The sequence below is a fragment of the Erpetoichthys calabaricus genome, chromosome 6, assembly GCF_900747795.2.
Source record: "Erpetoichthys calabaricus chromosome 6, fErpCal1.3, whole genome shotgun sequence".
NCBI classification, from domain to species: Eukaryota; Metazoa; Chordata; class Cladistia; order Polypteriformes; family Polypteridae; genus Erpetoichthys; species Erpetoichthys calabaricus.
The window spans coordinates 54,409,157-54,423,340 of record NC_041399.2 but is presented as its reverse complement, the minus strand read 5'-3'; the positions used below and the strand labels follow the sequence as shown (position 1 = coordinate 54,423,340).

General features: G+C 38.4%; 1 protein-coding gene across 1 annotated transcript in view; it reads right to left on the bottom strand.

Moving 5' to 3' along the window:
- The window catches only part of prex2 (phosphatidylinositol-3,4,5-trisphosphate-dependent Rac exchange factor 2), a 547,559-nt gene extending 542,629 nt beyond the window's left edge, over nt 1-4,930 (bottom strand). Inside the window, 1 exon segment of the mRNA XM_028803602.2 lies at nt 4,211-4,930. Within this exon segment, the coding sequence (XP_028659435.2) occupies nt 4,211-4,366 (156 nt within the window). The 5' untranslated portion in view covers nt 4,367-4,930.
- Between the last annotated feature and the right edge of the window lie 9,254 nt (nt 4,931-14,184).

The following is a 14,184-nucleotide window of genomic DNA, read 5'->3' as shown; positions in this document are numbered from 1 at the left end:
AAAACAGGAGGATGTATGAAGATAAAATCCCATTATAGAAAATAAAAATTGCAGAGGAAAAATATCCAAAAAGAAATCAGACTCTTCATCCAAAACCCCTAAAAAACTGTAGCAACGGTTAAGGGAAAATTTGTCTGAGTGAAAATAACCTATTAAAGTACAGAATACACCATCATAACATTTAGTTTGTACAGATTTTTGTTTCATTATATATGACTAGTCACAGTACCTGTCAAAGACAGGTAATAGAATCATTTAAAAATATTTGCTAACTCTTGCCCTATGTGCACTTTCAGTACATTTCTTCTCCCTCTCACCAGCATATTCCTGTAAAGGCAAATATTTTCAAGGCAGCATTCTCAAATGCTGTTCACTTTTATACTTGCAGTCTCCAGAGGTGACTCTCTGCATGCCTCCCATGCTGCTTCTCCTCCTTGTGTGTCTCACACCTGCACTTCCTCTTTCGTCACATCACCAAAGTCAAACTGACCAATCAGATTGCTCAGAGGGATAGGACATACAGACATTAGTGTTTCATTATGTGGTAGATTTTACTGGCTACGAAATGTCATGCATTTCACTGATACACCATAAAAGTCAATCCATCCTTAATTATATACTCGGGGAGGATGTCCCAGTGGAAACACAGGCAACCTAGAAGCCAAGATTCAAACTACGGCAGTTTTATAAAAACAGTGATAATAATGGCAGTAGTTCCACAAGTACAATGTACGGTGAAATTTTTCCTTGCATGTGCAATCTACAGTAAATGCATCACATCATCACTCTCCAGTGCCATGATAAACATTTATATTTCACTTACAGTATATTCACATCATTGTATCTGTAATCACCTCATGGTTAAAAATCAAAGATTTAAATAATATTAATAAATTCTAAAGAGTCAACATATGGTGGGTACTTCATCCATCCATTATCTAAACCTGCTGATTTAAAGTTTAGGGTTGTAGGGAGCATAGTGATTATCACGACCACATCGAGCACAAAGCAGGAACCATCCCTACAGGGCCGCAGTCCATCACGAAGCACACTCAATCACAGTGAATTAATTAATCATTGTCAATAAATCTATCAAGCAAATCTTTTAACTGTGAGAAAAATACCAGAACACCCTGATAAAAAATCTCTGCAGAGGGAAATGTAGCAAAGATGGAGGGTTTGCCAAGGAATATAAAAGAAATTCTACAAGTAAAAGACAAAGATTCAGTGAACCAGCAATGAGTGGCTGACTAATAGTTAAACAGTCACAACATCATACCCTGACATGCAGTATATATTTTAAGTTATCAAGGTCTCCACTTCACACTACATGACTTATTAGTTTGTTCCAGACTCTCATGGCTCCCTTTGTGAAGAACTGCTGCCCATCTCAGACCCTTTGCCCCATTGCAGCAGGTCATACCCTTCAAGGATGCACTTGGTTATCTTTCTTAGAAGTACATCCTCTAGTGCTGTCATGTCCTTTATGAAGGATAGCAGCTAGAGAGGATGCAGTACTCCAAACGTCATACAGGATTGGCAAATTGGCCTTTTGTTTAACTCTTTGAGGGCTGAATATTTTTTCCAATAAACAGTTTCTGAAAAGCAATGATTGCACACAGAAATCAACATAAAACGTCTGTTGCTGCATGCTGTGGCTGCCAGTTTGCTAAGAATGTGCACCAGTCTTGCTGCCAGGCTGTCTTGTACGGTCGCAGTACATTGCAATGTGGTTTCTACCTCTTATCATTGTTAAGTGTCAGTCCTATCTGGCGAACACTGTCAGTACCACAATTAGGTGGGGACCAATCAGCTGAAGCTGGAACCTCACATTCGTTTTCGATCACTTATATCAAAAATCGGAGTCTGACAAGTCATAGTCCAGTTCAGAGATAATTGGCAAAATGTCGTCTGCGGAGTATTTTGCTTTACACAATCGCTTTGATCTCTCGCCAGATGCCAGTCCCATTTTTGCCGTTCCTTGCGCCCTTGATACTCACGCGAGTGCAGGAAATCTTAGTCAAACCAATGAATCTAACTTTCCTTCTAGCAACGAGAGTCCAACTAAAACATAACAGTTGGTTCTTTCACAGTTTACAGTTGATTACCATCGTCAACTCCTCCTTTTGACAAAAGTCGACATCAGCCATGAAAGGTTTAAAGCCAATGATTCCTACAATATAAGCTGAATTCTCCTTTCTACTGCGTTTACACATTGCCAAGAAAATGAGTTTGCATCACCAATCACCCATTTGCAATTTTCTGAATTTCCTTTTTCACATGCCGGTTTATCCTGTCAAACCCCTAAATCCTTTTCGGAGTTTTAAGTCAGTATTGTCCATCACATATTAAGTAAGTAACATTCCCTTTGCCTCCAAGAACTTCACCATATTACATTTTTCATGCATTTGTCCATTTTAGAAGGCAAGTCACAGCTTTGTATTATTTGATAGCCTTCATCTTGAAAATCCAACAATTTTATTCAATACATCTAAATAAGTGATGTTTTATCCAAGGCTCATGGAACTATTATTTGAGCACAGACATTTCTTAAAGTAAAAAAAATAAATAAGTTTGGGCCCCATGTCTGTGTGCATCTCTCCCTGAGTTTCCCCAAATGTATTCCAAATCCTGTAAAACATGCTTGATAAATGTAGGTTTATTAATAAGGTCTGTGTACCCCATGTCGGAGTATTAACCCCTCTTAATGTCTGTTCTCACCTTGGTTAAACTGGTGGATGGCATTTAAATCACTGAAACTGGCTCAGCTTATCTGGCTTCAAATTACTTTTTTTCTTTTTGTAGTACACTGAGCCACTTCTGGTTTCTGTTAATACAACAATTGGATATACCAGGCTTTGTATTATTTTATTTTTGTAGGCTCCGGCTGCTGTAATGATTTACGCAGGTTCAGGAAGCCTATGGATGAATGGATAGAAGCCACCTCTCCATGATTTACTACACTACAGCTTCTCCTCTTCTTCTTCCCCACTCATACCGACTGCTAGAGGCTGCATCTGGTCTCAGTCAATGATGCCTAACTGCGTCTGGCTGCACTACTGTTTTAATGTTTTATTTTATTATTATTTGTTTTAATTTACTGGGAGACTTCACGTCTGACACTCTACACTGGACACTCCATCCAGGTTTTTTCCTTCTAAGTGTAAAGTTATGTTGCCACTTAAAGATTAAATTGGAGAGATAATTGTTCATTATATCAAATGTAGATATATACATTTCCCCATTCTAATACAATGGACTGTAATTAAATCCTTAGGTGAAACATAACGTTCCATCTTAGAAAAGAAACCTTGTTACATACGTGCCTACTGCTGCGTGGATAGGCTCCTTTCCCTGCGGCCCCTGACGATATTAAACTGATTCATGTAATTGGTTTTCTGCGACGATGTGTGTTCCTACTGGCTCAATATAACACAGACTGATCAACGAGTAAATAATAACCAGAAAGAGCAACTGTTCTGGCACCGATGTCCAAGGAGATTGACGGATGATCTGACACAATGTTGTACGCTCCTGACAATTGATCTAATCGCCTTCTAATATTTTAACAGGTTTTTGGGTAAAGTAAAAAAAAATGTGCGAATCGGATGCTACCTCTAGATCAGTCTAACGAAATATAACTTTACAGACATAAAGGTTCATAAATTGGTCTGATATTTTTGTAGTCTGCCAACGCAGAGCGGGTGTTTTGTGCCCGTAAACTGCAGCTCTTCTTGCGAGCTGTGCTCCTTTGCCAGATGGGTACTTTTGGAGCGATCGAGGTGGAGGGCGCTCTGTGCTGATAAGAGGGCACGTCGAAGGGTAGGGGGGTGGTACTTGGAATCAAAGCTTCATGTTTACAAGCGGCACTTGCTGAATGGTAGGCAGGGCGCTCACAAAAGTTCACTCTGGAGACACAAGCGCAGCTAGCGGCGCAGTACCGGGCTTGGCTGAATAGCGACGGCGTGGGAAAACACAGATGCTGCAATGAAGAAAAGCCCCGCTTCGAGCGCGCGCCGGTGCACGCCGATTGTGTTCCAATCTCACGCGCGCACACAACTCAAGACAGGCTCTCCGTCCATTGACAGGCGTAACACGAAGAAAGCGCATTCATTCCTCCCTACTCCCCGCATTTCATACAGCCTTTTCCCAAGCGACCCCCCCTCCAAGTCACTCGGTTCCCATCTTTCCCACGCGCGCACGAACTCACCGTGAGGAACTCGAGCGTGCCGACGTAATCCCGCTCCGTCTTGAGCAGCTCGCTTAAAACGCACACCCGCAAGCGGAGCTGCTTTTCCAGGTCTTTCCCGCTTTCACTCCGATGCTCGGCTTTCCCTTCTTCAGTCATTATGCAGCTCGGATTCATCAAAGTTTCCTTCTCCGCTCCCGTCTCTTTTACTCCAGGGTCTTCTTTATATTATTTCTGTATTCCCGTTTAGGAAATAAAGTTTCCAATGTGTGTCGAACACAAAAATAAAATGTCAACAGAGTTACATGATTGAAAGAAATCGATGGCTACAACAACAGTAACATCGCCGAAAACTATTGAAAAGTTGCATCCAAATTACTCGAAATACATAACACAAACTATTCACGAAAAATAAAAATAGCGACTTTAAAAAGGAGCCAAACTGCTCCAGTGGTGCCCGTACTTGCAACTTTAAACCAGGCAACACTCGCATTTGGACATTCACACCCCCCAACAACAAGAAAAAAAAAACTTGCATCCATGTGACTGCCAGACCTTATTGAATCCACCCCCAAAAACTCAGGAAAAAGCACAGGAAATATGGTCCTGGGAATAGTTGCGTGCCAATGTTGCGCGCCTGACAAAAAGATAGCGGCAGAGGGAGGACAATTCCGAGAGAGACGGGGCTGTGCGCGAGCACGCAAGAGCGCAAAAGGCACCTGGAACACCGCAAAACACCGGGGGCGAGCGGAGTAACGGAGTAACCGAGAGGCTCACTTTGAGGAAGAGTTACAGGAACATCATCACTTTGAACATAAATTACTGTGGTGGCGTTCGACATTAAAACTTACACTCAGCTAAAAGCAAAGTGAAAAAGGTGCTAATTGAAAGTGTATTAAAAGGAACGATTAAAGAAAATGACCAGTGAAAAAAGTTAGAAATGCATTGCACACATCTTTTTTTAATGTAAATATATAAAGGTAATGATTAGTTAGATGACTATACATAGAGAGAGTGTGTATACTCGTAAAAAGTTTGTAATCACCAGTGTTTTCCATAGAAATTAATACCTTTTTTATCAATATACCGTTTAATTGATTTAATAATACAACCAAGACATTACTAATGGTTATTACCGCTTGAAATGACTGATTTTTAATTCATTTTGCACGTATGACTGCAAAGGCCCGTTTACAGCACGCAATTCTGCAGTGTCCAAATAGCCAGCTACTTTAGCTCGTCCTTAATTAGTCAAGTTTAAATACTAAAACTTTGCAATTGCATTTGCGCCACTGAAACCCATTTCTCTTTTCTGAAACGGTGAAAAGAAAAACTCAGGGATGCTGTCCTTAAAGGCAGGGTTTCAAAGATAAAGCCATATTTGAAACTGAAAATGGTTAAAATGAGCAAAACAGAACAGACTTTGTACAGAAGATGACTGGAAAAGCATATTATTGTCAGCAATCCTGAAGTTGACTTTACAGATTTAAGACAGAAGCCAACTGAGGACATGTAAGATGTTTGTTTCTGAAACTCGACACTCTAATGTTCTTATTCTCTTAAGCAGTTGAGCATCGAAGACTTCCTCTTCTTCTTCAATCCTGGTTAAACCCTGATTGCTCCCTTCTATCAAGACACCTTTGTATGAAATCTTCAGTTTCTTGGCAATCTGTCACATGAAATAATTTTCATTTTGCCAAAAAGCAATTGACTAACTGACATGTTTGAGAATGCTGCTTCATTTTTGGCCATTTTTAAACCCAGAACTGAATTTTAGGAATGCTAGTACTTTGCAACCCATGGAAAGACAATTTACTTCATTACTGAAGAGAAAAACATATTTCAGTGGTGCTAATAATAATAATAATAATAATGAATAATTAATTGATAATAACAAGAATGTATATATTGGTTTGTATTGGTGAGTATACCTCCATCCATCCATCCATTATCCAACCCGCTATATCCTAACTACAGGGTCACGGGGGTCTGCTGGAGCTAATCCCAGCCAACACAGGACGCAAGGCAGAAAACAAACCCCAGGCAGGGCGCCAGCCCACCACAGGGCACGCACACACACACACATACCAAGCACACACAAGGGACAATTTAGAATCGCCAATGCACCTAACCTGCATGTCTTTGGACTGTGGGAGGAAACCGGAGTTCCATGGAGGAAACCCACGCAGACACGGGGAGAACATGCAAACTCCATGCAGGGAGGACCTGGGAAGCAAACCTGGGTCTCCTAACCGCGAGGCAGCAGCGCTACCCACTGTGCCACCGTGCTGCCTGTTTATATACCTGTGTATAAATATCCATCCATTTTCCAACCCGCTGAATCCGAACACAGGGTCACGGGGGTCTGCTGGAGCCAATCCCAGCCAACACAGGGCACAAGGCAGGAAACAATCCTGGGCAGGGTGCCAACCCACCGCAGGTGTATAAATATACCAAATTATTTTTAAGGAATTTATTATGACTATAAATCCATCTAGTAAGTAGCTGAAAGCACAGGATGGTAAAGCGTTACCCTATAAACCGCAGCCTGTCTTTTCAGCAGATGCCATTGTCTGCCTGTGTGTCTCTGTAAGGCACATAACCTGAAAGAGTTAAAAATGAAAAAATGTACAAACAATTGGTTGTTTCTAATGAATGTTCAAATTGCAATGAGTGTACCTGTATTTAATGCCACAAATTAATTGCAGAAATATAGAGAAGCTCACTGTGGCTGAGGTAATGAGTCACATTTCTTCAAAATGTAGCACTATAGAAACAGATGTCATTTGTAAACTGTTCTGGACACTGGCTAATAGTGATGGATATATTCAATGTAACAAATTCATTGTACAAATAATGGCAAATTTCAAGTCAACATTTCATAAGAGTGTCATGAAATTCCACCATTGTAATCTGTAGATAACACTAGTTGGCTAACCTAATTTACTTTATTTCTGAGTGTAAACGTACTGCACAAAACACACAAGCTGTAGAGATCAGAAACAACTGTACCTTTGTGAGCCATACGTCACATTAAATAAATGAATCAGCTTTTAAATCTGGGCTAATATAAAATTTTTAAAAAATTAATTAAAACATGATTGTACTGTTGTTACCTATAAGTCATCTTTGATACACAAATAAGAAGGTATTAAAGAAATATTGATTGATTGATATGAAATTAGTAAATTTAGACATTCAAATGGTTCACCCCATTGCATAGAAAAAGTAATTGAAATGCGGAAAACAATGTCTGTGCAACCCTAGATAATACAGTCTGCTCAACAAACACATTTTAATGGACTATTGACTGACTCATACAGTATTTAACAGACTAAAAGCAGAAATATAGAAACAACTTCTGCACTCTGATTTGTAAACCACCTTCAATTAACGTAACATGAATAAAACCTGAATGTCATACTGACTAACATGAAACAGTAAATGTTAATGTAACGCTGACTGTGCTAGTGAACTACTTTACCTGGGGGCCTGTGATGCTGTTAAGTCAGCCCTGTCAGCAAGCTCAATATCATATAAAAGTTGATTGAAATATGTAGGATAATTGTTATAATTGGAGACATTTTCAAACTGTAAGAGTTATTTTTTTGGAATCATTTAAGGAATCTATGCATTTTAATCAAATTAAATTAATTCTTTTATGGGTGACCCTCAATTCTATTTTTAGTCATATATGACTAACAAAATCTTAGTACATGTATAAGAAAAAAAAAATTTTTTTACTTTTTATTACAATTTTAAATAAAATTGTGTCACTTAAAGAGATTTGACAGAAAATGATATTTGGAACAGAGTGGAATCGAATCTACATCTTAAAGTGAAACGTAACATACATTCTTGTTCATTTCTCATTTCAGAAAATCCTAACCACAGTGAAACCTTACACGTGTGAAGTACTGGAAATGTGCGTTTGTCTTTTGGAGAATCGAACCTTCAATCTTTCTTAGAAAAGCCCAACACTTTGTCCACTGAGCCAATATCTCCAGATAACTGAAAAGAGTATTTTTCCAAATTTGTATATCAAAGATGAAAAATTGGTAAAATTAAAAAAAAAGAGTTTGTTTACATTGCTCTCGAACCTTCGACCATTTGATTGAACATCCAACACGCTAAGCACTTGACCAATGCTGCTTAACTGTCATATTGAAGTAATCTGACAAAGCTTTAATTAATCAAAGTTATTTTTTTTATTAATTTGTTTACATTGGTCTTGAACCTTCGACCATTTGATTGAAAGTCCAACACGCTAACCACTTGACCAACACTGCAAATTCATATATAGGTGGCTTGGCTAAAAGCACTATATATATATTTGTAATCGCTAAAAGTATAATACGAGGAAATTAGAAATTTAAATTTGACAGAATTAAGTTACAGATCCCAAGTCAAAACTGATGAAATATTGCATTGTCACCGGAGAGCAGCATACATGCAGAGTTTGAATTAAATCGGTTTGGTAAAAGCGTGTAAAAAACTGGTTGCAAAATTTGACCCAGACAAACAAAGAGGGCAAGTTGAATAAAATCGAGCAATAAAAATGTTAAGAAAAGTTCAGAAATATTCATGACCAGCCTTTAGTCCAGTATGGTCCCCAACTCCAGTCCTGGAGGGCTGCAGTGGCTGCAGGTTTTCATTCTAACCCTTTTCTTAATTAGTGATCTGTTTTTGCTGCTAATGAATTCCTTTTCCTTTCATTTTAATTGACTTGTTTTTTTAGATTTGCTCCCCTGAATTTCTTCATCATTCCTCTGAATTTCTTCATTTCTTTCCTTAAATGGCACCAAAACAGAAATGGAATGTGAAGTATGAACACAACAGAAGACCAACTAAGTCAGTGCCTCAAACTTCAACCAATTTCACTACAAGCAGTTGCTTAATTAGGCGCCGAGTCTTGCTAAATTAACCCGTTCTTTAATTCCATGGCTTGTTGCTGCTCTCATTGTGCAATAGCATACATTACTGAAGTTGTTGATTTTCTCTTTTCTAAGGGCACTGTTCAAATGTTTTGGGGACCTGAACAGATCAACATTCCTGAGACCTTCATCTTTCATTATTTTCAGATATTGTATGATGGACACCAGTTGTTTTGGCTCATTTTGTATCTCATTATTGTTTGGCTGCTAATTAAGGAAAAAGAAACAATTGAGGGGTCTGTGTCCTCTAGAACAAGTCAATTAAAATGAATTCAAAAGAAGTTAATTAGCAGCAAAAACAGGTCACTAATTAAGAAAAGGGTTAGAATGAAAACCTGCAGCCACTGGGGCCCTCCAGGACTGGAGTTTGAGACCACTGCTTTAGTTCCTAACTACAGAAAGAAACAGAAGTTGATTTAGTAGAAAATTGAATTGTGTTCCAAAACTAGGATAACGTGAGCTGTGTCTATTATAGCATTGATCACTTGTGAAGTCACACAGTTGAATGCGTAGGATGTGATTGCAACGAAGGCAGCAATAATAAACAGCCTGTGGAAAACTATACAAAATAAGGAAAGACACATGAAAAAAATATATAAGAAATAATAAATACAATAACAATAATATCAAGAATTAAGAAAATAACATATAATCATGGATGCCTTGGCCTGCTGGGTACATTGTGATTACAGTTTAAAAAATGTCAGCTCACATTTATTGTCACATATATTGTCAGAACTTTGATTCAAACATATGAAAAGCTTTGGTAAGAAACCTGGTGTTCAAGTAAGTAAAAGAAATACAAAATCACCCAAAGAAAACAACTTTAAACTTTTTTAGCGTTGCTTTGAAATTGATTTTGGTTTTGTAATTCCAAGCAGCCAGAAATCTTCAGAACACGACTATTAATTGTTTAATTGCATTCATTAAAGAAAATTCAAAATAAAGCAAGAGGGTCCGTGTACTTTTTGATACCAAAAAGTACACAGACCCAAGAGCCCATCATTTACAAAGTAATCCAAAAATTTAGAAACAAATCCAAAACAAGAATTCATTTAAAAGCAACAAAGGTAAATTGAAATACTAAAGAAATCAAAAAAGGAAGTGCAGCAATAAGTAAAGCAAAGTCTTAAAACCAAACAAAATGAACCAAAAACAAAAGTAAAAGATCAAAAGCCAAAAGGAGCAAAATTAAAATGATCAGAAGACCAGCAGAACTTACAGACCTGGGAAGCACGAAGGACTGTCACAGAAGTAAAGCTCTATTTTTTATTTTTTTTAATTTTTACCTTCAATTTCGAATTTCAATATTGAACAAATAAACCTACAGTGGAGCCGTCAAATTAGCCAAAAATTAAGATTTGAGCACTTCTATTAAAAGTAATTATAAATTCAATTATTTTAGAAAAATGCTTAAATACTCTGTTTGCATCATATGTGCTTTTTATTTTGTATAATTAATGTTTAGTTTTTTTAAAAAGTTTAACTCGCTCATGATTAAGGTACAGTTGCTTAAAATAAGCAGGTGGAAACTACAGCACTCGATCCAATGTGGCACTTCAGAACCCAAAACTAAGTGCACAGTGTGGAACAGGGTGTGGTTCACACATAGAAAGACCCAGACGTAATCACTCGGGGTCACTCAAACACCTCAAGAGCAATAAAAAACACAACTGCTAGACTGCAGATTAAGTGTCCTGGACCTGACCTCAAGGCAATCAACTAATAACTTGTGTAACTAAACTAAACTCAGCCCCCCAAGACCCCACCCCAGGTTAATGTAATACGGGTGAGCTTAATTTTTTTTTTCATAACATATTTGTGCATCAAGTACGCAGCAAGTTAATATGCAGATTGTGTGTTAACTGCATGTTGGTTGAGCAGCTAAAATAAACTCTCCTGACACTGAAAAGGCTCCTTAAAATGTGACATTAAAGCCATTTTAATAATAGGAGTGAAATTATGATTGCAGTACTGTACATAAATATTAAAAAGCAGATATTTTACGAATGTTTAATGAAGAAATGCATGATGCAAATGAACATTTGACCTGTTGTCAAAGAAACATGTAAAATTCACCAGTCAGTTGTGAATCAGTCAGTCAGTCATTTTCAAACCCGCTTAGTCCTGGACAGGGTCACATGGGTATGCTGGAGCCCATCCCAGCTAACATAGAGAGCAATGTAGGAACAAACCTTGGACAGGGCGAGCACAGAAACACCCACACATCAACCACACACTACGGCCAAGTTAGCGTCACCAATTCACAAAACATGCATGTCTTTGGACTCTAGGATGAAACTGAAGCATCTGGAGGACACCCATGGTGACACGGGGAGAACATGCAAACTCCACACAGGGAGGAGCCAGGATGCACACCCTGGTCTCCTTACTACAAGGCAAGAGCACTACCACCGTGCCACCCTCAAATGCAAATCAATAACAATAAAAAATGTTTTAAAAAAATTGTAATGTAAACATGGCTTTTCCCTCCTCTAAGTCCCTTCTAAAATCTAGCCTATTATGCTGGGGTACAGAAATTATAAAGACCTTGGCAGGTCACTATGGAAAAGTCTAGACAGGGGTGTCAAAATCCGGGCCTACTCTTTTCCTAATCAGTGCCCAGTTTTCATTGCTAATTAACTTCTTTTTCCTTCATTTTAATAGTCCTGTTTTTAAGGATTCAGTCCTCTTAATGTACATAGATAGATAGATAGATAGATAGATAGATAGATAGATAGATAGATAGATAGATAGATAGATAGATAGATAGATAGATAGATAGATAGATAGATAGATAGATAGATAGATAGATAGATAGATAGATAGACACTTTATTAATCCCAAGGGGAAATTCACATACTCCATGTATTCCTTTTTTCATTAAATGCTAGCAAAACAGAAATGAGATGTGAAACGAGCCAACGGATGACCAGCTAAACTGGGATTTCATACTCCAACCAATCTATTAATGAGAAGCTGATTCTTGCTGTTAATTAAGCCCCTTATTTATTATTATTTATTATATATATATATATATAATAGTTAACAGAAGAAGGAGAAACATTCGTTTTAATGTAAATTTTTAATAATTCGTTAATCCAATTTTGGAACCAATCTTAACCTGAGAGCTGGAAAAATGGGCACAAGCCGGGATCCAGCCTTAGATGGGATGGCAGTTCATCACAGGGCCACTAACATTCAAGCACCAGAAATCACTCATCATAAAGCTTTAGTCATCTTACTTTGAAAAAATGATGACAATTAATTACATAACCAGAAAAAAGATCCACTGGTCCGTTTTCAATGATTCTTATTCCAGTACGGGGCACACAGAAACTGGATGGCTTCCTGAAAGTGTTAGGAATTCAGGTCCTAGGTCTTTATGAGATGCCACACCATCACTGAGCACACTTATAACCACACACTCACAGTATACACATTAATGAAATTGTTTTAGTTATTTACCTAATTAATGCACAAATAAAAAAAGCACTGCTTCTGGAGCTCAGGTATGAATCCTGGCCTAGTCACAAACTCCATAGAGTTTGCGTGTCACCTCCGTGTCCGTGTGAGTTTTTATTTGTGCACTCCAGTTTCAAGGTGGTGTGGTAGGTTAACTGATGACTCTAAATCAGAGAAATATGGTGTTTATGGTGCCCCTGTGGCACCCAGGCCTGGGCTGATTGTCGATTTGTACCTGAAGAGTCCAAGGATACCCTCTGGTTCCCAAGGATCCTAAAATGAGTAAGCGTGCTAGGAAATGCATGGATTGAAGGAAGGACTTGTTATTTTACAATACTTTATTATCTGATTATAACATTTTTTGTTTTGTTGCGTAGTAAAGGGCAAGTCACGGATGACTGTGGAATATGTTGGTCAGCTGCTTGGCTTTATTTTCTGTTTCCAAGAATACATTTTTAAGAGACTTTGTTTTTATTTTTAGGACCAGATGTCATTCAAAGTCTCATTTATTTTCAGATGGGCAACACAATTATTGTTGCTCTTTAAATAATGGCCTCTTTGAAGCAAGCTTGTTTCTATTTTAATTCATCAATATTTAGTAAAAGACAGAAACGAAAAACAGCAGCCGAACTTTGGTTTGAAGTCAGTAGAGTCTGCCAGCCTGTTAGAGGTTGCCATGCTACAGCAAGGTTTGAGCACATGGATAATCAACACAGACTCGATCCAAGCGTAGTCTCAGTTTAGATGTTAAACATATGAATGTCAGGGTCAATTAATCACTTCCAGATCAAAAAGCTGGGCTTACTCCAAGAAATAGAGAGCAGCACCATGTTTTCCATTATTTTATACATCACTTGCCCGATTCGGTTATTTAAATTGCAACAATGAACACTTGGCACATAATAGCAGGAACGTGATCAGCCGAATCGTCCTTTTGTGTTGGTTTTATGAGAGACAAAAGGATCCTGAATGGAGCTGGATTACAAAACATTTCACAGATCTGCTCATCATCCCCACATATGCTTGTTTTGTCACTCTCTTAAAAAGTCTTCATTTTTAATATTGAGCTCCAGATGTATACTGAACATCTATAACCTTTGCTCGGTGCAAGACACGTGAAGGGCTTCCAGCACCACTGAGACCAGCTAACCTGTAGTTTTCTATTAATGTTCACTTATTAAGCACTACAATTTGTGTAGTTTATCCATCCATCCATTTTCTACCACTTTCCTGGGTCCGGGTCATGGGGGTTGCAGTCTAAGTAAAGATACCCACACCCCTTTTTTTCCAGCCACCTCCACAAACTTTTCTGGGGGAATACTGAGGCATTTCCAGGGCAACTGGGATATATAATTTCTCCAGCATGCCCTTGGTCTGTCCCAAGGTCTCCTTCTGGTTGGACCTGCCTGAAACACCTAGGGAGGCAGTCATGCAGGAGGCATCTTAATCTGATGCGTGAAAAACCTCAACTGGTTCCTTTCAATGTATAGGAGCAGCAGCTCTAATTTGAGCTCCTCCCAAACATCTGCTCTCCTCACCGTATGTCTAAGGATAGGCCCAGAAACACTTCATAGGAAGCTCATTTCTGCCTGTTGC